This window comes from Martes martes (assembly GCF_963455335.1).
Source record: "Martes martes genome assembly, chromosome: 2".
Classification (NCBI taxonomy): Eukaryota; Metazoa; Chordata; class Mammalia; order Carnivora; family Mustelidae; genus Martes; species Martes martes.
In genome coordinates, this window is record NC_137889.1 from 175,966,589 (window position 1) to 175,993,092 (window position 26,504).

The window sequence follows — 26,504 nt, forward strand, 5'->3', positions numbered from 1 at the left end:
ACTTTACACAGTCATCATATGATTTTATTTACTTACAATTTCTTAAAAATAGATCCATTGAGAAAAGCAGGGTACAGCATCAGTACAACAACTATATCCCCTTTGATTTTAAAGCATTTTAAAATGTTTTAATGCACCAAACCAAAAAGCAAAACATCATTCAAACCAAACAAGTTATTAAAGTACCAGCCTTAAGTGCTGTTTTGTCTCTTTGCTTATTATTCTCTCAACAGCAATAAAGCAGAAATCATATTACCGAATTTGAATGCTAACACATTTCCAGGATAATACGAACAGGAAACAAATAGAATCTTGAAACGCCATCTCAAATACTCTTCAGAAAACTGTTAGGAGGGCAAAAAGTCCGTAAAGTAAGCCACAAGGGTACGCAATGAGAAGCTGCTGTCCTTCCATGCCCAAGGCTGAACTGAAGATTTTGGAAGCCGAGAGACTACACCAGCCAACAATGACCAGCGCCAACACAGTTCCGAAGGTGCCCCTATAGCAAAGACAAAAGAGATGATTACCCTCTATCAAGAGAAAAGGAGATTATTGAATCAAAGCTGCCTCTGAAACGTCCTTGGTACGATATTTATAACTACTTTCTCCATTTGCAAAATGAGGGTGAAGAACTGTATGAAGTCAAAGGCCGTGGCCAGCTTGAAAATTTGTGAGTCAAATTCCCCATCAGAGGTAAACATTTTATACTTCAGTAAAACTTGAACTCATAGGAGTACAAAAACTCACCTACAGTTACCATCATCTGTCAACATTCAAATCCCAATTCCTGAAAACCTTTTATAAAAACTATGCTTAGGGGAGCCTGGGTGGCTCAGTAGGTTAAGCAACTGCCTTTGGCTCAGGCCATGATCTCAGAGTCCTGGGATCGAGTCCAACATCAGGCTCCCAGCTCAGCAGGGAGTCTGCTTCTTTCTCTGACCCTCCCCTCTCATGCTTTCTCTCTCTCCCAAATAAATAAATAAAATAATAATAATAAAAAAAAAGACCATGTTTACAAAAAAAAAAAAACAAAAACTATGCTTAGGGTTTTCTTTTGTAATTACACACTCTTTTTCCCACACTCTCTTTCCAAATTGATGCATGGTATGAACAGAAAGAAAACTGGACTTGTAATCCAGCTGGGGGCCTCGTCCCCACTGCTCCCACGTCCGCTTTTCAGGTTTCTATCTGAAATAGCAAAGCCTGACACACTTCAAGTAGGGAACACAAATATGTGTGTGGCCTCCCACCTCATTACTGAAGATTCCTATTGTAGGTGTATTGTGGATTTTTTAGAATATTGGGATGGATTTGTTCAAATTGATATCTTCAAAAATAACTGTGGAGGCAATAGGCTCTAAAAGAATGAATGGGTAGGGGCACCTGGGTGGCTCAGTGGGTTAAAGCCTCTGCTTTCAGCTCAGGTCATGATCCCCGGGTCCTGGGATCCAGCCCCTCAACAGGCTCTCTGCTCAGCAGCCTGCTTCCTCCTCCCTCTCTCTCTGCCTGCCTCTCTGCCTGCTTGTGATCTCTGTCTGTCAAATAAATAAATTAAAAAATATATTAAAAAAAAAAAGAATGAATGGGTAAATAAGGTAGTTAAGTGTAGCCACCATGGGGATAAAAGAGGAAGTATGGGAGTAAAGAGTAAATTTCATTCCTTATGTGCAAAATAGAATGTGTTATTTAGAAAAATAAGCTCTAAGATCTACAAAAGATCACGAGATAGCTAGTCCCTAGCTTTAGATCGATGAAGTGACATGAGGAAAATTACACAGTGGAATGGCATTAGGTCAAGATCTCCAAATTCCCAATGCCACGTTGCTCCTTTCACCATCAAACTACACTGTCTCACTCGATCCTGGTATAATCTGAAGTTGAGAATTATGTTTATTATTTGTGAGAATGACAAAAATATTTACTTTTAATAACTGAACCAGTGAAAAACTATACGATATATGGCTTCTGATGCTGTGGATCATAAATAAACCAAAAATATTTAAAGAGTCCTCTAATAAATATGATATGTACTGGTTTAATTAATATATATTAGGAAAAATTTATAGGTCAACCTAATAAATGTTTTTATGAACAAAAATGTAAAATTATATGTGATTGATTTGAATGATATAGTAATATGCCCAAAAAGGAAATTTCAGTATAATAGTCTTAGGGGGTTGGATAATTTACTCTCCTTTAATATAATTTAAAAGATTTCTAAATCATCCTTTATCATTTCAGAATGAATCTCTAATGAATAAGGGTCCAGACTTCTGATGATTCTCAGAATCTCATTTTAGTTTTTATTTTCTTCCCCTAATAATCTGGAGTCATTTGAGATGCTCAAATGGAGCATTTTAACTTTGCTGGAAATAATGTTTTAAATTTCAAATTTTTAAATCGTAAATGATTATAGCATTCTTTGGCAAAAGCTTTCGACAAAATAGAAGTTGTAGAAATAAACTCTGTATTAACATGTCAAATGTCTGTACCAAACAACACAGTAAATGGAAAAGTTTGCTAAAGAATCCGCTTGGGATTCCCTCCCTCTCCTTCTGCCCCTCCCACTCGAGGTAAATATATATATATGAGAGACCATATTAAAACAAAGAAGCATTTCCAACTAAGTCACTCTCAATAATGTTATTAAAAAACTAAATGAGACATCTAAACAAAATTCGTAAAGGCTCTCCTACAATGTCTACCTTTGGCATTGGTAAGTTTTTTATATAATACACTATCCAGTGTAGTGTTAATAACCTAAAATGTGGCTCATCCAAAAAATTGCAAATTGTGTCTCCTTTGGATGTGGAAGAATGGGCACTGATGGCAAATGTTTATTGAGTTCTGAGCATGTAGGGGACAAAAGACTATGTAATTACTTGCTCTCCCCAAACTGTGGTAGTGATGTTCATTCATATGCCCTGGGAAATTGCCCAACAGAAATATATCTACTGGATCCTCATTAATAGTTTTGAATTGCAAATCCTAACTTCCCAGGAAGTAAAAAAGAAAAAAAAAATCTATTGGCTGAGCATATATGCTATAAAGTTCTCCAGCATTAATATCCTCATCAGGGTTCCTGGGAATTCTTCACTGCAAGGAGCCCAGCTGAGAAAGCGCAGTTGCTTGCCGCCTCAAAGGCAGAATGCCTGGGAGCTGAAGCAATTCGTCAGTGTTCACCAGGCAGCAACTCTTCCAAAATCAAACAAGTGAATTCATGCAGTTGTTCTATTACCCCAGACAATGGTTCTTACTGAAGACTGCAACCACCTCCAAAGTGCCACTTTCACAGATAACTTGGTTGAATTTATTGTTTAAATCATCCAAATAGGAACAGTACCTGAGCCCAAACTGACCCACTTTCCTGAATCTGTGTGGCGCTTTTCATAGCCAAAGTTTCCCCAATTCCATTCCCAAAAGGATCAGAAAAGAGGTTAACTGTCACCCCGGTGTGGCAAGCCTGAGAGAGGACTGTGCACATGGGGTCCATTAGGGCGCGCAGGCACTTACTGCAGTGAAAAGAAGATGGCGCAGCTGGACAGGATGACCATGGGGAGCAGGCAGTAGCCCAGGACGCTTGCCACGCAGCCGTAAGACGCCCCTGAAGAGCTCATCAAGTTTAGTAAGGTGTGAATCCCTAGGCAACCTATGGCACTCATGCCATACACATAACCGAACTGAACTTTTCCTGCCTGAAACAATGGGAAGGACACAGGTGAACACACAGCAAAGATCAAGAGGAAATTGGAATGTCAACAGAGCAGAGAGCATTTTAGAATCAATCAGCTCAACACGGTTTCATGTCTGTCGGGCACAGTCATCAGGAGACTGGGAGTTCTGGAGAAAACACTGACTATCGTATGACTTCAGGTCCTGAAAACAAATACTCCTGGTTATATTCGATTCGGGGTGGCCCGTGCATGCCACTGAAAAGATGAGAAAAATTTCAAGGATTTTTTAAAAAAATCATTTATCACCTATTAGAAGTACAAGACATAAGTAAGAATGTATTTACTCTCCCTATTTGTTAAATAATTAAATGAATGAATTAATGGATGAAAAAAATCTGATTTCATCTTGAAGATTTTACAAGGCAAATGAGTAATGCTAACCAATACCTACAGGATTTACTGTTAGATCCTATTCTAAGCATTTCACATGTATTAAATTATTTAATCCACACAACAACTTTATGAGGTAGGTACCATTATTATACTCATTTTACCCATGAGGAAACTAAGGTGAAGAGAATATACAACTTGCCGAAAATAAAATGTTAAGTGGTACAACTTGGCGTAGAACCTAGCCTGTCTGGTTCTAAAATTAGATGTTGGACACCTATAGGAGCTCTCCCATGTCTTAAAATAACGGGACTTACTCGACCTTTTTTAACCTAGCATATCCTAAACTTATTTGACCACGGAATCCTTTGTTTTCCTAATTCCTATTACCAGTTTAACTGAACATACTTTATGAAAACCTGGTTTATATAAACCAACTGGTACTGAATCATACAAGAAGTACTGTTAAAGGGAAATCAGTAGTGTTCAGGATACAACACTGATTTTCTGAGGACTCATAAAAAGAGCCATCTCCCACAGGCACTAGGGATTGGGAGCTGAAATAGTCCCATTAAACTCACCCAGAGAAAGTCACAAACTACTATTGATTCAGCAGAGGATATTTTAATGTTTGCTACCTGAGGATGCCAAAGCTCCAGTAAAGAACACACTTAGTTTTTCTATTTACATAAGGCTGATTAGAAATTCTGGGTAAATATTGAATAAGCTGACTCTGTTTTTCATGGGAATCATGCAAAACAAGGAAGGATCTGGTAAATGCGGAGAATGAGCTTTTTATCTGTCATGTTTTCTTCTCCATGGTTGTTATCTATACAGTCTTTATGTCTTACAGAGTAAAGAGATATTTACTTTGCAATTAATTAATGGGGAATATTATGACCATTTTAATGTTCAAAATTGTCTACCTGTTTTGAGTTCTTCTTCCTCTACAGAGATGGGGAGATTGGTCACTACCAAGTCCTTTCACAAAATGTCCCTGGGCTGTGCTTGCAGAATTCTCTCCTGCAGTAGCCATAATGAGTTCTTACTGAGTAATTTTGTATTCTCATGGCTATCTTGTGAAATAATACTAATAATGCTAATGGACATGCTTAAGAACCCTCTTAGTTATTGCTCTATTGGGTGAGTTTTTTCCACTTGGAAAATAGTGACCATTTAAAATCACTTGTATTAGAGAAACATCCTACTTAATATTTTAATTGGATGGGATAATTCTGAGGTAGCGAAAGCTGTAACGGTGAAGGACAACTTCCCCACAACCAAAACACACAGAGCTAGAACTTTCTGACCCCAAGCACTTTTATAAAAAGGGCAGGATATATAGAGGGTGGACAAAATTAATTTGAGAGTAAAACTGTCCCTTTGGGATATCAGTTAGTGACTGTTCTCCTCATCTCTTCTCTTGTTAGTTTATCCATTCTAAGTTGTGATTCCATTTGGCAGGGGCCATCACCATTTTTAATTTGTTTCAAATTCTAAAAAAGGGCTTGTAACTAAAATGGAAAGCCAATGTTCCATTTCTTCTTAACCTCAAAACTTTACGTGTCCTCCTTGTACCACTCTCATTACTAAATCTGAATTTGAAATACTCATTATTCTTCTGATTATGTTTTTACATTGGTCATGCATGTTCCCGTTCCAGATCATACTCTTAGAGCTACCGGAAAAATTAAAGGGAGCCATAATTTTAAACCACTTATCTTCCTTGTTTTGGGGGTGAAATAATTTTGACAGCAAAAATAAAACTAAATTTATGTTAACTGTTTGAAGCTGTCCTCTTGGTTTGCCTCCTTCAACATGAAGAAAGTCACTAAAAGATACTATGTCATGCCTTATGTCAACATAAATTATAAAAATGATAAGTATGTGATCATGAGTTTTATGCCTCTGGAGAAAATGAACAAATTGTTGTTTTGGATTCAATTTTGCTTTCTCTAGTACAATGCATATACCAGCCCATAAACTTTTCTTTTACATTTTAATTCTAGATACCCAGGGCATGGTTAGTTTAGTTTCAAATGGGCTCTGAGTGAAATCTGACTTCATTAGTGTATACCTGGGTGATTTTCTGTTGTTTTTGGTCTTTATTGCTCTGCATGTATTAGAATCAATTCTGAAGTAATGACATCGAATGGGAAAATAAAACTGATAATGTCTGCTTAAAATATTTCAGAAAATATGCACTTTCACATATTCCTCCAAATTTTAGAGCTGAAAGGAACCTTAAGAACCACTTACATAAGTGTTTTTTGTCTTCAAAATGAAGAAATGAAGAAATAAGAAACAAAAATCTCAAGATCATACCTAGAGGCAAAGTTAGGGGTACGTTCGATTTCTCACTTCCATTTGAGTTCTTTGCCTATATTGTTTTGTACTTAAAAGGATATTTAAATAATTCCAACTAACATTATACACCCCAAAGAGATCTTAATGGGATTAATGCTTTCCTTTAAGGGGTGGTAATGCTAACATTTTCTATAAGAAAACAAACAGCTGTTATATTAAAAATCACTTGAAAAAGAAATATGGTTTAATATATTAAATTGATTGTTTCTATTTGATTAATTGACATGGTCTTAACTTAGTAGCTAAGATTATCAAATTACTGTGACAAAGAAAGAAGGGAAGTTAGAGACTAAATTAAAACTCTAGTTGATACAGTGTTTGATTTACAGAGTATTTTCATTTGCTGTAGTTCAAAGGAAGAAATAAGATGCTATCACTAAATACTATTGTATTGGATAAATATGATGTGATTATTAATCATATCACCATGCAGAAACTAGATTGCTATAAGTATTTTGACTGGTATAAAATAAATTAATAAATAAAAAGTGAAAATTTATTTAGTTGCAAATACATTTTACATCTACTTTTGAAAACTATAACTATAGTGGAGAAAAAAGCATTTATGGAAAGTCGATAGCCAAGAGACAGAGAAGTGGACTGAAGAGTTATTTTAAGGGCTTTTCCTAGAATTTTTAATTTCCTGTATTCTTTCTCCTGTCAAGTTTATCTCTTTGTCCCTTAATGAAACTATACTTTTCAGACTGGCCTGACCATCTTTTTCATCCTCTGTTTTTCACATATGGTCTTTACTTCCTTGGTTTAAAATCATAGACATTTTCTCTTTTTCTTCCTTTTTCTTTAAATGAAACATTTTTCTAAAGTCTGAGCTAAATGTCTTCTAAACTTAACGTGGGTGGAAATGTGTTTTTCTTTACTTCTTTGGGGACTCAATCACATTAGTCCAGATTTAAAGAATGAAAGAGGCCCATACACAAGACGAATGGTAAAGTCAAGGGGAAAAAATGCCTATATAAAATGTAGAAAACTCAAATAATAGAGAAATATATAGGTTGAATATACAAATCACTGGCTACACATTGCGAATCAATGTACTCAGAATAACCTAACCGGCAACAAGGAGACTCATCTCATACTCATACCTCACACAGTATTTGAAATATTCTATAGGTACACCCCTATAGCAGAGAAAATGATGAGCAAAGAGAAAGGATTTCTCTGGTGTCACAACAGAAGTGCCACAGAAAACAAGAAATAACATTCGGGCCAGTATTTCCCCAAATCCATGTGTTCCTTCAACTTTTTCAAATTGACAATCTTTTCTGAATAACAAGAAAGACATAAGGGATTGCCTGCTTTGTTGAAAACTTGCTTGGTGATTTGATTTTTGATACTCTGTTTAAATTTATATTTTTTCTGTCCGAATACTTGAGGGTTATTTCTCTTTATCACTATGGTTCAATTAACTATGCCTCCCAAAAAAAAAAAAAAAAAAGTGTAGTTATAAATTAAATAAACTACACTTTATCAAGTAACATATATTCTTCTGTATTAACAAAGACTTCTTCAAAAATGACACTTGACACACATTAAAATCTGGCGCTTGCTGCAGTCTGTTACCAGAAGCAAGGTGGCTCCCAGAGCGATGCAAAACAGGATAGGCCCAGTGAGGTCCGTTTCATTCATAATGCTGCCATCTGCTGGCTTCAGCGGGTTTAACACGGTCAAGGTTTTTTGCCATATGTGATCAAAATTAATTCCAAGTTCTGCAAAAACAAACAAACAAAAGGAATAATATAAATATAAAAAATAAACATGGACAATGTTTACTTAAATTTAACATAGCTCATTAATTTACTTAGCACTTTCATCAGATTGTTACACCTCCAAAATCTAAAGTTCTATGCAATATGCAGTAATTTAGCAACAACAAAAGAAGATTTGTTGTTCCCAAGCAAGGAACTAAAGAAATATTTTAGAGAAATAATTACATCAAGGAAGAATTTCCATGCCTTATGCACCAAATATAAGCTTAAAATCTAGCTGAAAATTGGGAAATAGATGTTCTACAATAAAAAATAAAGTAAAATGGTAGCTAAGAGACCCAAAGTCCCATCCTATTGCTTAATAAATATTAGATATAACAAACCCCCCCATTTTCCCTTGATAACACTGTTAGGTGTTAGTTAGATAGTTAGGGAGTCAGGGCCAGTGTCCCCAACAACAATATATGGAGTCAGGATAGCTACAATAAAACAGCACTGACAACCTGTTTTCCAGCTTAGACAAGACTAGACTAGCATTCTGCTTGCAGCCTTTGCAGAAATGACTTCAGCAAAACATCCTAAAATAAGACAATTAACCACAAAGCATATGTCACTATCATAGGTAATGGGCAGTTAAGACATAAGCACCAGTTGTCAGCAAAAAAGACCATCAGTATGCTGACATGAACCTAATAGGGAGACAGATAAGTGACCAAAGCCCTGATTGGCATGACTCAGCACACTCTGATTGCTTAAGATAGTTTTGCAAAAGAGCTCATAAAAAACCCTCTTAGAAACTCTTGGGCCCCCCACCCTCTCTAGGAGCTTTATACTACCACTCAATAAACTCTGCTTTGGCTGCCCTCCACTCTTCATCTGGCCTACCTCTTCATTCTTCAAACCATTGTGACCAAGAACTGTGGGCGCAAAAGGGGCAGAAAATCCTGGAACAACACTTCTGAAATCATATCATACTTATATATCAAACACGGTATAATTGCTCAATTAGCAGTATTATCTAAAGTAAAGATATTTAGCCCAGATCTGGGATTTTATTTCCACCTTGCCTGATGAGAAAAGTAGTTGTATGCTAATTGCCTTATCCTTCACAGAGGAGAAAAAAGGATGGCTCTTTCTTATACCCATATTTTAAAAAGGTCTGTGCTAGTGTGGTTCAATCTATGTACCCAAAGTTAAATTCTTGAGACAAGTTAACCTTTCCCTTTTGTGAGTGGTGGTGGTAGAATAAAATATTCAAAATCAATGGAGCTTAGTGTCCATGAGTCCAAATTCATTTAGAAATATCTATTTTCCCCCAATACCTTGTTTTTAAGTAATTCTGACTGCCACATCACAGACCCTTCTGCTAGATCCTGCCCCTCTTACATTTTTATTTAATTTTTTTTTTTAAACCTAGCTATCTGACATCCACTGAATACAGAAATAAATAGTAACACTGCATCGGTTTCTTTTCTCACCAGTTCATAAAGATAAACATTAAAATGTATCTTGAGTAGGAAAAAAGAACATTCAAAAAGAAGAACATGACTTTACTATTTAGGACCCAATAATCATGCTGACTACTCTGCTTCTATCATTTTAAATTTGAATAAGAATAAGCCAGAGACCCAGAAAAATTAGAGATAAACTAAAGAACAATGCATTTCAACTAAAAAGAACTGAATGGGTTTTTTGTTTGTTTGTTTGTTTGTTGTTGTTTTTACTGTTTTCACTGAATTCTGCTGTGAGCTCTACAAGATTTGTATGCATTGGTCTTACAGACATGTAATGAGGCTAGGGCTATTATTTTATTCCTATTTTGTGCATCAGATGGCTGAGTTTTTGAAATATGAAGAATTTGTCCAAAGTCACTGAACTAGTAACAGAAAATACAGGTTTCAATGCTGGAGAATCTAATTCAAGAACCTGTGTTTCCTCCCCAAGACAAACAATACAATTACAAAAGAGGCAGAGGACCTGAATAGACATTTTTCCAAAGAGGACAAGCAAATGTCCAACAGGTACATGAAAAAGTTCTCAATATCACTAATTCTCAGGGCAATGCAGTCAAAACCACCATGAGGTATCACCTCACACTCCTCATTAGAATGCTATTATCAAAAAGATGAGAAGTAAGTATTGGTTAGGATGTAGAGAAAGGGGAACCCTTGTGCACTGTAGGTGGGAATGTAAATTCATGCAGCCACTGTGGAAAACAGTACAGAGATTCCTCAAAAATTAAAAAAATAATAATAATAAGCGTTCCCATCACCCCACTGTGGCCTCTGCCCAGGCCAGGCTGACAACATGTCCACCTACAGCTGGAGGACATGGGCTTTTAGAGATGGTGGCTTTAGCAGAGAACACTGCGGGTCAGTCCCCAGGGCAGCTGCAATGGTTGGCAGCCAACCGTTTGACCTGAGCACTGAACCTGGCCAATTTAAAAAAAGAAAAAAGGGGAAAAAAAAAAAAAAAGAACTTCTATATGATCCAGCAATCCTACTTCTGGATATATATCCAAAGGCAATGGAAACAGGACATCAAAGAGATATATGATCTCCCATGTTCAATGCAGCATTTTTCACAATAGTCAAGACAAGGGAACAACCTAAATGTCTGTCAGTGGGTGAACAGATAAAAAAGATGTGGGATATACATACGATGGGATATTCATTCGTGAGAAAGAAGGAAATCCTGCCATTTGCAATGACATGGATGGACCTTGAGGACATTATGTTAATTTAAAAAAATAGAGAAAGACAAATACTGTGTAGTATCATTTGTGGAATCTAAAATCAAGGAGAAAAAAGAGTCAACCTCATAGAAACGGAGTAGAAAATTGGTTAGCTGAGGGTGGGAGACCCAGGAAGGGGTGAATATAAAGGTTCACACACCCCCCACACACACATACAACAAAACAGCAAAAACCAAAAATCTTGCTTTTAATCATATAGTTATGGATGTCAACGTGTATCTAATCTCACAATGGTTGTATTTTTTTTTTTTTTAATTGAGCTCAGTTCTCCCATGTGAAGGATTTTTCCCTAAATCATTTGTACAAAGCATTCAACTTCCCTTCCCAGGACAGTGACAGTCTTTGGTCCGATACAGAGTATACTTCAACTGCTTTTATACCTGCACATATCACCCGACACCTTGCATATCTGACTTTCCATACACACAATACCAGACGGACTTTAATGCCTGCCATGACATAGAGGGGTCTTACTCTCACAGGGACCTAGACATTTTCAAAAGGTTGGACAGACATTGGTCTACACTGCAGTAGTAAGGATCTTTTTCTTCACTTATTTCATATCCAGGCTGACCATCGCTATCCCTAGCTTAAAAAGAAAGAATTTGACTGGTTAATAGTGAATAAATCACATCCATTTCAACTTTTGTGCTGCATTCTTTCTATTATCACCGTGTAGTTATATATGTCTTAACAAACAGACGCTGTGGAGGAGATGAGCAATTCACCGAGCTTAAAATGAAGTTAGAATGTGTCATGTGATTTTTAAAAAACAGATTTTAAAAACTGAGAAATATTGTAGCTTAAATTAATTTCACCTAAGCCTTACGTTGTTTTCAAACTTTTTTTGCGATTAAGACATTTATGTTAGTAATATGTTTTCAGCATTTGCCACAACACAGTGGCCTTTAATTCAAAATACCTTTTTTCCTCAAAAAGCATAATAATTATTCCTGAATGCCTTGTGAGGCATTATTACTGATTTCGGATGTTTATTTGATGGCATCATTAACTTCTGCACATGTTTCCACATCGAGTCATGAAACGGTGAGTGAACATAAGACCTACTAAATATTGTCATACCAAAAAAGAATTTATGTGTTTTCTACAAAATATGTCTCCATAATATTTTGTTTTCAAATTAATTATAAGGTATGAAAATGAGATTATAAGTATTTATTAATTGTAGATATCCTAATATAATACCTTATTATACAAGATAAAAGATGAAACCGCTGTGAAATTTGAATGTAAAATTTATTGTTTTGCTGTCATCTAGTGGTAGTAAAGTATATGATATATATGCTATAAAAATGAGTTAATATCTTTGTTTTCTATGCAAATGGTGGCACTGGCCTTTTAAATATAAACATCGGTCTGTGCTACAAATATAAGTACTGAACAGCACAGTAATTTTTCTGGTTTGACAGACTTGAATTGGCTATTATTCTTCAAGATATATTTGTTAACATATTGATTGTACATAATCAAATAGCAAAAGTTATCATTCTTTCATAAAATCACCAAACAAGTCTTTTAGACAACAAAGTATTTAAGGAATAAAGAAGCACACTTTCAAATAACATATTTTTGCATAAGGGATGTTAATTATTATAGCTTCATAATGTGACACCCTGTTTGGTATATACTCAATAAAAACTAGCAAATGACATTTATCACCTTATCCTAGAAACCCTGCCTGTGGCTTTTTCATATCTTTGAAACAGATGAGGCTCTAGACTTTCACAAAGTCACCCAGCCTGAGGAATGTATTGAATCAGCATCTAGAAATTTCATAGATTCAAAATGCAAAATTATATTAGGTGCAATTGCTTGCATCTCTAATACATTAGCAATTTGGTGGGGACAATCACAAAGAGAAAATAAAATCTAAGAATTTTCTCTAAGTTACATAAAGTGGGAGAAGACATCTTGTATATATCCTATTTGAAGTTAATAAGATATTAGGGAGGATGCCTTCAAGTTTAGAATATCACAACAGAGACATTTAGACAAGCAGAAAAGAAAAGATTATTTTCAATAAATGTTATAGGAAAAATTTGATACTCATTAAAGAAAAAAATGTTAAATCCTACTTCACATACTAACTTAAAATAATTTTTAATGAATCAAAAATTTAAGTGCAAAACAAAAAGATAATTTTAAAATTTAAGAATATGCAAGAGGATATAAACAGTACCTAGAGCTGGAGAAATATATTCTGAATAAAATTTACCAAGAAAAATATTACAGAGTTAAAAACATAAATATTAAAATTTCTATATGATTTAGTATCCTATTAATGAATTAGATGGCAAACACCACCTGGGAAAAAATGTTTGCAATACATATTCCAGGTAATCATTAAATGTCCTTACCAAATCAATATCTTTAAAAATCAAAAAAGAAAAGAAAAAATTTTAAGGTTCAAATAAGAAATCTGACAAAGAATATGAAAAACAGAATAGTCAATAAACATAAAAAAATGTGTAACTTTTCTAGTAATCAAGAACTACAAAGTATTGCTTTTTACCCATCCAATTAACAAAAATATCTCATATTCTACTATGATGGTGTAGGGGTCATCCTTTTCTAGATCAGTTTGACAGTGTAAGTACCTTTTGACCCAGTAATCCCAGTGTTATGGATCCATCCTAAGGACAGACTCTGTAGAGATGAAAGTTACTTACTTCACGAAAGCATTTCTTATTATAAGGATTAACCTTTAAGGTGAGTTTAAATTATGGTACTTTTATATGAAAAATATTATGAAGCCATTCTATATATTTTCAAATAATATTTAATGACTTTAAAGAATGCATGCATAGAAATAATTTTGATATTAGGTAACTTTAAAAACTATAGAACTTTATAGCCATTGTATGATCCAACTTTCATTTTTAAACATTCATAAATACACACATATTCAAAAATATAGTGTTTCACTTTTAAGCATATATACTTAAAATACATACATTCTTATGCAAAATATTTACATATATGTATTTCACACATACATACTCATAAAAATAGACTAAAAGCTGGAAGAAAATACATCAAGTCATTCATGGAAGTCATGTCACAGAGACAAAATTTTAGGTGGTCTTGATATTTTTACTCATATGTTTCTCTATTTGCCAAATTTCTATATTGAACATAGGTTATTTTATAACAACTGATTTTTTTTAAAGTAGAGATGTTGGTGGAATCAAGAAGAATATTTAATAAGGATAACATAATTTTAAGGTACTGATTATTATTGCAGAGGCACACTGGAATGAATTGGTTAAACATAACTGATCCCCCAAATCTAACTGGCTTCTAAACAGCCAACAAACCTTTGATATCATTTCCTGTTCTTTTCTGAGTAGTTAAAATTGTTCACCTTTTTTTAAATTTTGAACTCAAGGAAAGAATGTTTTAATGTCAGGTGGTTAGCTCTCTTCATGTGAGGCAAACACTGAGCTTTTGATGTAAAATATTAAATATTGGGAATTTTAATCTCGCCCTTTTCACTGACCACATATAAAGAGGTGAGAGCATAATTGTTGACTATTCATATATTCATACTTCTTCTTGGCTCTTAAATTTTTTTTCAAAGATTTTATTTATTTAGGGGCGCCTGGGTGGCTCAGTGGGTTAAAGCCTCTGCCTTGGGCTCAGGTCATGATCCCAGGGTCCTGGGATCGAGCCCCACATCGGGCTCTCTGTTCCATGGAGAGCCTGCTTCCTCTTCTCTCTCTCTGCCTGCCCCTCTGCCTACTTGTGATCTCTGTCTGTCAAAATAAATAAATAAAATCTTTAAAAAAGATTCCTAAAGGACAATCCTAAAGGTCCACCAGTTCCCTTGCCACCAGGAGTGCTATTCCCTGGAATCGTATATTCCTCCCCACTTAGCCATACCCAGCTGGGATGAGGGGGCTCCTCCGAGCCAGGGAAGGAAAAAAAAAAAAAAAAAAAAAAAAGACTGGCTTGTCTCTATGACAATTAAGAAATATTGAGAAACTACCCCCTGGCCCCAGGCATCCTAGCAGAAGGTACAATGTGCTATTATGAAGCAGCTTATTCACTGGGATGGGAAGAGTCATTACTTTGATGCAACCTCTCTGCTCAAAGATGTGTTCACTGTTGTCTAGCCTCAGTCAGGGAGTCCACACTTCAACAACTCAAAGAAACACTTAATAACTGCAGTTAATAGCACAGCAACGGTAACACATCTACTTTCAGTTTTCCCCACACAAGCATGAGACAAACGTCCAACGGTTTCTGCACCTTCGTCTGGCAGACTTGTTTATACATGGAACGATCACACATAAAACACACAGCATGCTGACCGCACATTACGTGCTGATTATTGCTATTATTCTTCTAGCTGTACACACGTTAATAGCACTTCCTTAACTTATCTTCTAGCAAAGGAGGCTCTTCCTCAAAACTGTCAATGTAAGGAGATTGCGAATAATAATCCGGGTTGGATGCTGGCTGAAAATATTGTCCCTCGTAACCTGATGACGTGAGCATCTCTGCTGGGACAAAGGCAGGCGGAGGCTGCTCGCTGGCTGGTGGTCTAGAGAAAGGAAAATATTGAATTTTATACATCTCAGAATGGGATATCATGACAAATGGTGGAAGGAAACTACAATGTTCCTTCTATGAGTTCTCCTAGTTTTTGTGAGTATTTACCCATGAAAGAAATAACTTGCTTAAAATTTACCTTTAATTTAAAAAATGAAGTAACTCGTTGTGAGAAGTTTCTAGAAGGAAGATCTATACCAACTAATACTTATTATGGACAATGTGCTGGACACTTCGCTTCACATTTTCTCACATAATGAGTACTCTGTAAGGTAAAAACTGTAGTTTTAATCCCATTTTACACGTAAAGAAGCAGAGTTTCATGGAGACTGAAGGATTTGGCCAGTGTAGCAAAATAATTCTGCAGGGATTGGGCTCCTAAGTGAAGCTGTCTGAGCCCTGCTTAGATGATACAATGTTGCTTTTTTACTGATTTTTTCAGAGGCAATCACCAAAGACATTCCCTATAAATCTGTGGAAACAAAAGTAAGTAAAAATCACAGTTTTAATAGTAGAGTCAATTCATAAGAAAAAACAAATACATAAACTGACCTTCTAGCTCTGGCCATTCACAGATAATTAATGACAACTGAATTATCTTTGAGTACCTGAAAGGACTCTATGGCTGGCTTAAATTCCCTCTTTTGAAATACGCAATTTAGTTTTGTTGAAGCATGATACTTTGATACTTCCTTGACCACGTTTTTATTGGATTTTATTTCACCATTTGTGTGAGAAAGTTGGAAAACAACACTCAGTACATAATTTCTTAGAGCTAGAGAAAAGAAGCAAGGGGAAAAAAGAAGTATATGAGGTTATTTGATCGTTTTAAATTGTTTTCACCTGAAGGAAGGGGGAGACACATAAGGAGTTGTCCTTATGAACATGTTTAAGTTTCCTTCATCAGAGCCACTAAGGACTAAGCTAAAAATACAGCTCAGGATTCTGAACTTTGCAGCTCCCTGTGATCTCTCTGCATTAAAATATTTACGAAATGGCTTTTCATACTTTCCTTCCAACATTACGCTTAATATGAAGTCTAAGAATAACATATTCAACTTCCGTTATATGAGTAAGCTTGACAGAGAAAATAAACTTCTCTGGAAAATAGAGCTACCAAAATAGAGATATATGTGTTTAATCATTCACTAACTCAACGGTAAGCTCATTAAGGGCAAGGACCTGGTGTAATACTTCTTGAATCCCCCACAGCACATGTTGATTACTGTTATTGTTCCCTTAGCCATGAGGCATATTCCTAACCTTTTTTTTTTCTTTTTGTCAGCAAAATAGAGCCACTATCAAAAGTATTGGTAGAAATGAATTATAAATAAGAACCTGAATGGTTTGTTGGTTGATGAAAAGCCCCCCTTGATCTATCCTTTTTTTTAATGGAAGCATTTCTAGAAGAATAGAAGGGGAAAATAAATTTGACTCAATGGGCCAGCATCTAACCAGGACTATTTCACTGACAAACTGTCCTAGCATCACCATAACTCAGGCCTAGGTGTGACTAACCAGGCTTGAGGAAAGGTAACTTTTACAATTACTCCCTGAAAAGCAATTTCTGTGAAGGAGGAAATTTAGCAGAGGTGATTGACCCAACCCCAGCAAAGAGAAAAACACATTAAAAAAAAAAAAAAAAAGTGTCCATTACCAGCTAGTTCCCATCCCTTTCTCTTTCTTTACTCTCTCTCTGCTCCTTCATCCAGCAAAACTTCTTTATCAGGAGCTTGGTCTCTGTTGTCCCATTATAATGGAGGCATAATATTAAAATTCTCCCACTATTTATTTAAGAAAGTATAATTTCAAACTCCATCCAACAAAGGAAACCTCAAAAGCTTTTCTTTTTTTTCTTTTTAAGATTTTATTTGTTTATTTGGCAGACAGAGATCACAAGTAGGCAGAGAGGCAGGCAGAGAGAGGTCGGGGGAAGCAGGCTCCCTGCTGAGCAGAGAGCCAGATGCGGGGCTCGATCTCAGAACCCTGAGATCATGACCTGAGCTGAAGGCAGAGGCTTTAACCCACTGAGTCACCCAGGCGCCCCATAAATTACCATGGTCACCCACTACCACTGTCTGAATTAAAATTTTCACCTTTTATCTTTTAACTTTGTACATGTTGACTCTAACAATTGACACTATATCTCAATAAATGAAATCTAAGCAATACCAATATAGTCATATGATTAGTCCACACGTCCACCCAACAAACTCTGTAAATAACCCAATTCTCAGCTTTTAGGCTTTTTTCTGAAAATTGCAACGAATAACCATAATTTTATTTAACCATGTATTTCTTTTTTTATTGTTTAATTTTAATTCCATTATAGTTAACATACAGGATTATATTAATTTCAGGCATACAGTGACTCACTAATTCTATGCATTACTCAGTGTTCATTATGATGTGTGCTCTTAGCCATATATCTTGGACACTTTACTAATTGCTTTGTTAACTACATAGCCCTGAATTATTAACTTACTAAAGGCAGTTGGATGAGTTAGATTAGTGTACCCAATACTTAAGATGGTAAGGTTATATCATATCTATAGTTCATGTATTAATGGGAGTTTTGCAGAGTATATCAACAAAATATTCCTCTTCTTCTTGATTATGCAACATCTTAATTAGCTTTATGAGAAGAGGCATATTGAAATTTTGATGATATTTAACTTCGCACATTATTCCAGATGAAACAAATGTCAACTGAATTTGACCAAAATAAACACTGAACTCTGGCTGGTAGAGTTTAAACATTAACTTTGTTAGTGGGCATCTCCTCTTCCTGTAAACATTATTTAAAACAACTATGTGATGACTGCAAAAGATTCCTTTAGGACAACTGGCAACATTCTTGGTCATACTACTCTTCTTTTGCTTCCTGATTCTGTGGGGGTTACACTTCTGCCTATAAAAACAGTCCAATGAGAAAATTTATCCTAAGTCAAGTGCAGTGGTTAGCAAACGTGCTTCTGGAGTTATACTGTCTGTGTTCAAATCCCAGTTTTATACTCTTAGGCAAATTATCTTACATCGGTGTCTTAGTTTTCTCATCTGTAAAATGAGGATAATAACAGAACTCACAAAGGAAACTAGTGGTTACTAGAGGCAAGGAGGTTTGGGGGATGAGCAAAATAGGTGAAAGACGTTAAAAAGTACAAACTTCTGGTTATAAAATATAAAAGTCATGAGGACGACAAATACAGCATAGGAAATATAGTCAATAACCCTGTAATAATGCATGGTGATAGATGGTAACTACATTTATCGTGATGAACATTAATTAATGCATAGAAATGTCTAATCAATATGTCGTACACCTGAAACTAATATAATATTGTGTATCAACTATACCTCAAAAAATATGAACGAGGGGCGCCTGGGTGGCTCAGTGGGTTAAAGCCTCTGCCTTTGGCTCAGGTCATGATCCCAGGGTCCTGGGATCCAGCCCCACATCAGGCTCTCTGCTCCACGGGGAGCCTGCTTCTTCCTCTCTCTCTCTCTGCCTGCCTCTCTGCCTGCTTGTGATCTCTGTCTGTCAAATAAATAAATAAAGTCGTTAAAAAATATATGAATGAGTAAGAACTAAATAAAAAAAGTATTTGTTGATATTAAAGTTGAACAGGGCTTGCAGTTCTTCTACCAATATACCCAAGCCATTAAAAAGTCTGCTATATAATAACAATAATAATGATGATGATGATGATCTCAGAAGGTTTTTGTAAATTAAATTAGCTGAAATAAGTAAAGCACTCAGAGTAGCGCTGGGCATGCAAAAAATGATCAATAAGCATGAGCTATGTCTTAGTATGTTTTTTTCTCCCTGAGATGTACACTAAAGCATTCTAGACATCTTCCACAAAGTCTGGAACAGCATCTTCTGTATTTGTAAATAGTTGTCTCTTCCTCAAAGAAAACAACATAAATAGGAGGCCAGGAGTTTATATGCCTTCTGTGCTGGTCATCTTTCACTTTTCATCATTTTGGTCTCCTTGGAACACCCAAACTGACTTTGACAACATCCCACCAGTCTTGTGTTTTCCAACCAGGAGAATCTGCCCTATACACATGCCAGGACTTCTGTCTCTAAGCAATAAAACAATAGCCACACACCTGTTCTGTATAAAAACTCTCTGCACATTCACCCAATTAATTCTTCCATATTTCCCTTTTCACCATCCATACCTGGGTTTATAAACTCCCAACAAGTCTCCAGATGGATGATGTTGTGTTAAGATTAGACATAGTCTCCAGCTGGGGAAAAGATTTCCCCTGGCTCTGAGGCAGCAGGACTTAACATTCATTGCCCAAAGCAAATATAGGAGATCATTGTAATTAATCTCGGAACACTACATCAAAAACTGAGGATGCACTGTAAGGTAACTCACATGACATAGTAAAAAATACTAATTAAAGAAAAGATCATTGTTAAAAGACTCAGTAGTAATTTTTATGATTACAGAAATGTGCTTTCTGTGTCCTATCACATAGTCACTAGGTACGTATTTTATTGAAAGTTTTGTTGTTCTAAAACTGTCTGTTTGGACTTCCTTCATGATGGTCACCTGATGCTGCTTTCCTTTGTCAAGCTGATCCAGGAGGCATGGGGTGATGAGCTGACTCCCAGTGTCACATGGAGGGCTAGAGTGTAAATCAGGTTGTAAAAAATGCACCAGCAGGTAAGTACAAGTCATTGAAAGTCTAGCTTCACATGTTAACTAATATTAAAGTATGGGTGTATTTCATATAGCCAGATGACATAGCATGCCTCCTGGAACCTGAGACTAGGAAGGGTTTCAGAATTTGAAACATCATCACCTGAAACAGCCTGAGACAACACTATGACTGATCAACAACAAAAATACCCTGGTTTGTTTTTGTTTTTTTTTAAGGTTTTATTTATTTGACAGAGAGAGAGATCACAAGCAGACAGACAGGCAGGCAGAGAGAAGGGGAAGCAGTCTCCCCGCTGAGCAGAGAGCCCGATGCGGGTCTCCATCCCAGGACCCTGAGATCATGACGTGAGCCAAAGGCAGAGGCTCAACCCACTGAGCCACCCAGGTACCCCTCAAAATACCCTGTTGATTAAAGAAATACAGTCGGTACTCCCAGAAACAGTTTATTTATGTCAGTCTCCAGGTGAGCCAGTAAAATCTGGTATTTTAAATATCCCCAGTAAGAACAAAATGTACAGGATCAGTTGAATGGTGGTGTGTTTTAGGGAATGGTAGCAGGGGACCTGACATTTACATCATTCCCAGATTCTGGCCGAGCCAGCAGGTGCACGGTGACAGCATACCATTGGCAGAGTCAAAACTATGTTTGACACACTAGAGGAAGATCAGCTCAGGGGATTCAGAAAAGCTGGGGATTCAGTAGCCGTCTGTTAAAGTCCTATGAAAACATTCAAAGAGAGTTTTCCAGTTGTTGTCTCCTTTTCTGTGGAAATATCTTGTCCTTTCTCTAAATAATTTGAATAGATTTCCCATTTTAAAAAATAGAAAAATATAGTGGGAAAATATAGCCCAGAGGACAGGTTACAGGTATTGGAAATAGTGTCTATCTGAATGACTGAATAGTTGTTTAAAATGAGGAAACTCCTTCCTGTTTATCCTAAAATAAGAAAACTTGTTTTTTAATATAAATATTTTTATTGTCTTAGTAATTGCAGTCAACCAGCTTTCAGATCAGTATGCCACTGAGCAAGTTTTTCAAGCAATCTCCAACAGGGGCACCTAGTGGAGTCTGCTCAAGATTCTCTTCCTATCTCTCTCTTCCCCTCCCCCCTCCCCTGGTCCTTCAGGCGAATGTGTGTATGTGTACGCATGCGTGCTCACTAGCTCTCTCAAATAAATACGTACTTACATGTACATACGTGCATAAAATCTTCAAAACTCGCTTCCTATAGGAGAGTGGGGGTGGACAGAGACAGAGAAAAGGAGACTAACTGATTAAAACTATCCCCTGGATTCCTGTGTTTTTTTGCCAGGATGGTTAGCATCTTTTTCTGTTTTGGGGTGTATTTTAATTGAACTATTCACTGTATGAATAAAAGATCAAATCTCTGGAGTTTGATGTACACTAGTAAGTCACTGACTTGACTCCACATTTTATGTACCTCATAAAACTACCACAGCTAATATGCCCTTTTCTAATTCCTGAGACTTGCAGTATGGATTGGAATTTAAATGTTACTGTATCCAAATCACGACTTGGATTTAAATGCTAAGGAACTGAAGCAGGTTAGGCCATCAATTTAATATAATCTTGAGTTTTCCCCGTTTGGTTATGTTCATTTCCATCTCATTTTCATCTTGATTTCTGGGCAATGTTGATATGTGTAATCAAATAGAGAAATAAAATTGGGTGGTAGTTTGGTGCTGGGGGCTGGGGGGAGAAAGATGTGGTCCATGAGTCCCTGCATAAAGAGAAAGCTTGGTTTCTCTCTTATTAGATTTTTTAGTTTTGTTTAGTTTGAAAATGTAGATCATAGATGCTACCCATGTGTTTACTCCATCTGAAGAAAAGAAACAGAAGGTGAGTAGTTTCTTTCACTGAAATAGGAGAATAGAGCAGAAAAATCCTATTAGATTTTGGATTATATATTTTGAGTTACCATCCTGTAACACTTTACTGTCCAAGCTACTCCCTCTGCCTGATTAACACTTTTCTGGCACCAAACACTTTTTCTTGATCTTCAAAGTATAAATCATAAATGAAATAAAATCAAGTTCTTTTTCTGTAGTTAGATTCTGCAATGATTGAGTCAAATCTCTATAGCCTTATGCTTTTATCCTATTTTTCTTATAAATATATATTTTTTAAAAAATCTAATGATAAAAATACCTAATGATAATATTCATAGAAAGAGAGTGAAGGAGGCAGTATAGATTGTTTTTCATTTTAGGAAATTTTTACGATACCTGACTGAAGCTGGACAACATAGACTAGGTTCATTGATGGGATAAAACTCCAGAGGTTTAACTTTTATAGTTTTAAAAACATTCTGTAGCAATCCTTTCCCTATCACCTTAGAGTAATGGTTCAGCAGGAGTAGCTAGAAAACAGCACCTATCTCTTGTGTCTTCAGGAGTGATCAGCTAGTGGAAACAATTTCCGAACTGTCCTGTTCATAGTTGGAACTGAAGAGTTCCCATTGCTTGTTGTATTTATTCTATCTTTTCCTTCTTTATCTGGAGCTTTCAAGGCACTTATCTGTGTTTAGAAAATGAAACTTCAAGAATTAATAAATTTGAAATATTTGTTATGTGGTTATTTGGCTTAAACTTGTTGAAATGAAGCAGTGACTACACATCCCATCTTTACCTAAGATGACCTAGTTGTAGTCCTATTGTACCAACATCATTATTCCTAGCATACATTTTACTCTTACAGGTGTCTTGATTTTACAATAAATTATATGCCTACCCTAGTATTGGGTCTAATCAAACAACCTTGAACTAAAATCCAAACCCCATTTCTTATTAGTTGTGTGTCCTTGAAAAAGATCCTTAATTTCTCTTGGTTCCTGTTTTCTCATAAGTAAAATGGGGAAAAATACTAGCTCTCATCTCAGGATTGTCTGAGGATCCAATGAGTTAACTTACATGCAGTTCACAATAGTATCTAATGTGTAGGAAGAGTTCAGTAACAGCTTAGAAGTTCCAATGTCTGACCCTTCTCATGGTTCACTAGTCTAAGTGTGCTAATCCTACACATTAGCACAACTGTTCTTCATGATAATTTCATGAAGTAGGTACTATTAATTTCCTTATTTCTCAGTGTAATGTACTCAGGAAGTGAAGTTAAAAATCTTTCCCAATATTACAAAGGCTAGAGCCAGAACTTGAACCAATTCTTCTTAACATAAATGCCCTATTTACCCTAGTAAAGGCTAAATTACTAAAATCTTCATCATTTTTATTTTCAACTCAAGTTGAATTGTCAACTCAAAATAACTAACACAGTGCTCCGCATCACTCAGTATCAAGGAAATACAAATCAAAACCACTATGAGATACCACATCACAGCAGTCAGAATGGCAAAAATTAACAAGTCAGGAAATGACAGATGCTGGCAAGGATGCGGAGAAAGGGGAACCCTCCTACACTGTTGATGGGAATGCAAGCCGGTGAAACCACTCTGGAAAACATCATGGAGGTTCGTCAAAAAGTTGAAAATAGAGCTACCCTACGACCCAGCAATTGCACTACTGGGTATTTACCCTAAAGATACAAATGTAGTGATCCGAAGAGGCACGTGCCCCCGAACGTTTATAGCAGCAATGTCCACAATACCCAAACTATGGAAAGAATCTTGATGTCCATCAACATGAATGGATAAGGAAGATGTGGTGTATATATATACAACAGAATAGTATGCAGCCATCAAAAGAAATGAAATCTTGTCATTTGCAATGATGTGGATGGAACTAGAGGGTATTATGCTTAGCGAAATAAGTCAATCAGAAAGACAATTATCATATGATCTCCCTGATATGAAGAAGTTGAGAGGCAACATGGGGTTTTGGGTGGTAGGAAAAGAATAAATGAAACAAGATGGGATTGGGAGGGAGACAAACCATAGGAGACTCTTAATCTCACAAACAAACTAAGGGTTGCTGGGGGCGGGGGAGGGAGAGGCGGGTGAGGTTATGGACATTGGGGAGGGTATGTGCTATGGTGAGTGCTGTGAAGTGTGTAAACCTGGTGATTCACAGACCTGTACCCCTGGGGCTTATAATACATTATATGTTAATTTAAAAAACTTTAAAAAAACCTAACACATTCTGAAATATGTTTATTTCAATTCCATTTAGGAGTTTTCACACTGAAGTATAAATGCATATTTAATTGCCACTGTCCAACATAAATTCTTAAATTTTATGAAGGAAAAGATTATAGATTTCTTTTTTATCATTGGGATTCCTAACACACAGCAGGCACTTGATAAATGTTTACTAGTCAAATAAAATCTATTTTTTGAGCAGTGTCTCAAAAAATATCATGTGAAATGAAAATGTTTTCTGTTCTGTCCAGGGCCTATATTCAGTCTCCCTGTTAAGTGGTATTTTGAAAAGAGGAGCCCAACCACCCACCTATATATGGGCCTGAGGTGAGCTGAATTAATTTCTCTGACCTTTCCTGGCATTTCTTCTTGGGTATTTTACCAAGATATGCTGGAGAGAGCTTTTGCTTTCCCCAAGGAAGCCCTCCTGGTGTGGAAACCCCTTACTAAAATATTACACCTTCTTAAAACAAAAGCATATTTTTTCAATATAAAATACTTACTTGCTAGATTCATAAACATATGCGTACGTATTAGAATCTTCAGAACCCTGCTCCTGATTATCAATAGTATAATTAGATTGGTAAAAATCGCAGTCAAATTGTCCCAAGTTTGACATCCTGAAAAATAAGAATGTTTTTTACTGAGAACTTAATGAGTCAATAGAACTTCTTTTGAGACATTGAGACATTTACAAGGTTTAACTGATGATGTGATTATGGATGGATTCCTGTTAGAGAACAAGGTACTCTTTGGATGGGTTAAATTAAGTATAAGAAAAGGTATGGAAATGTATTTAGAAAATCATTTATAAAATGTGTTTCTTCAACAAACTTTTCTGAAATTTTCATTCACGAGCACTGTGACCTGGACTAAATTAACTGACGAGAAAGAACTAATATTTTTCACCAAATTCCTTATTCCCAGCATTTTAAGAAAAAAAAAGATTTTTAAATCAGTATACATCTAGAAAGTTTTCCCTTAAACAGTGTTAGTTCCTCACTTTAAATGTGTGCACACATGTTGCAAGCCAGAAGACAAATGGTTGATGATAATTCTATTTGAGTTTCATTTTTCCTAGAGCTTTAACATGTGCTAACAGCCTCCCCCATGCCTCCACAAAACAAACAAACAAACAAACAAACAAACAAAAAAAAACCAAAATCCTACAAACCAATTTCCTAGTTTTACTTTCCAATTCCTAAAATGTATTTGGAACATTTTCCTTTTTCTCATACCTTGCCTGCTACTCCCAGGTTTCTGGCTGAGTCAGAGGGAGAAAGGCTCAGTTCTGCTAAGGGAGGAGTCTTATCTGTCTACACACACTCTCTACCTAGTTTGTACTCACTCAGGGAGTGAAGAAGAGTGTGTGATCTTGATTTACACCTTGTGCCCAGAAATACCAGAAGAAGGAAAAAGGACTTGAGAGGAGAAAAAGGTGGGGAAGAAAGTAATAGTAAGGTATAGTGGCTTTTTGGATAAAAATTACAGAATGGAGAATCTTTTCAAGTGGAGAAATATGGCTATTCAACTCAATATTTTAATCTTTTTTTTTAAAGCATTCTATTTCAAAGGAGTGAATTTAAAAATGATGAGGAGCAATCCACATAATCTAATAATTTATGGAATACTAATAATAAGTTTCAAATGAAATTGCATAAACAGCCTTAGCTCTAAGAGCTTCATTAATCAGAAATATTTGAGTAATTGTCAAATACTTCAAATTTCTACAGCTCGGTGGAAATACAGAAAGCTTTTCTAAAATTAGATGCAGCAGTTCATATATTTGACTTCATAAATCCAGATTTTTCATTAGTAATATGTGTGGAAGTAGCTATGAATTATGATGAATCATGTAAACTAAAATCAAGACTTGGAGAATGTTAAGTTTTTTAATAATTTATAATTTAAAGAATTTAAAATTTAATAGCATAACTTTCTCAGTCCATGAAAACATGTTATTATAAAGCATGAAGAGTAATGTCATAGAATACAGTAAGGTTTCGTAACATTCAATACTTTATGTAACACGACTATGGGTAAGAGACTCCTTACATAACTCAGCTTCATGTTTTGTTTAAATGCCAAGTTTATTAGAAGGCTTGGGTACATACCTTTGTATTTTTTATGTCAAAAGATCTTCCAAGCAATGGAGCTTTACTTGAGAAATTTATAACAGATCAGTTCGTGAAATGATGACCTGCTGGCTCTCCATAAAAGTTTCT

The 26,504-nt window shown here is 35.8% G+C and overlaps 1 protein-coding gene across 1 annotated transcript; it reads right to left on the minus strand.

Annotated features, from left to right (window-relative positions):
• Positions 1-26,504, minus strand: YIPF7 (Yip1 domain family member 7). Its single transcript, XM_080796399.1, has 6 exons — positions 26,394-26,504; positions 24,783-24,899; positions 15,320-15,480; positions 8,013-8,158; positions 3,514-3,695; positions 1-499 (listed from the first exon to the last, which is right to left on the minus strand). The coding sequence occupies exons 2-6, from the start codon at positions 24,896-24,898 to the stop codon at positions 337-339; spliced, it is 768 nt and encodes a 255-aa protein (XP_080652525.1). The 5' UTR covers position 24,899; positions 26,394-26,504; the 3' UTR covers positions 1-336.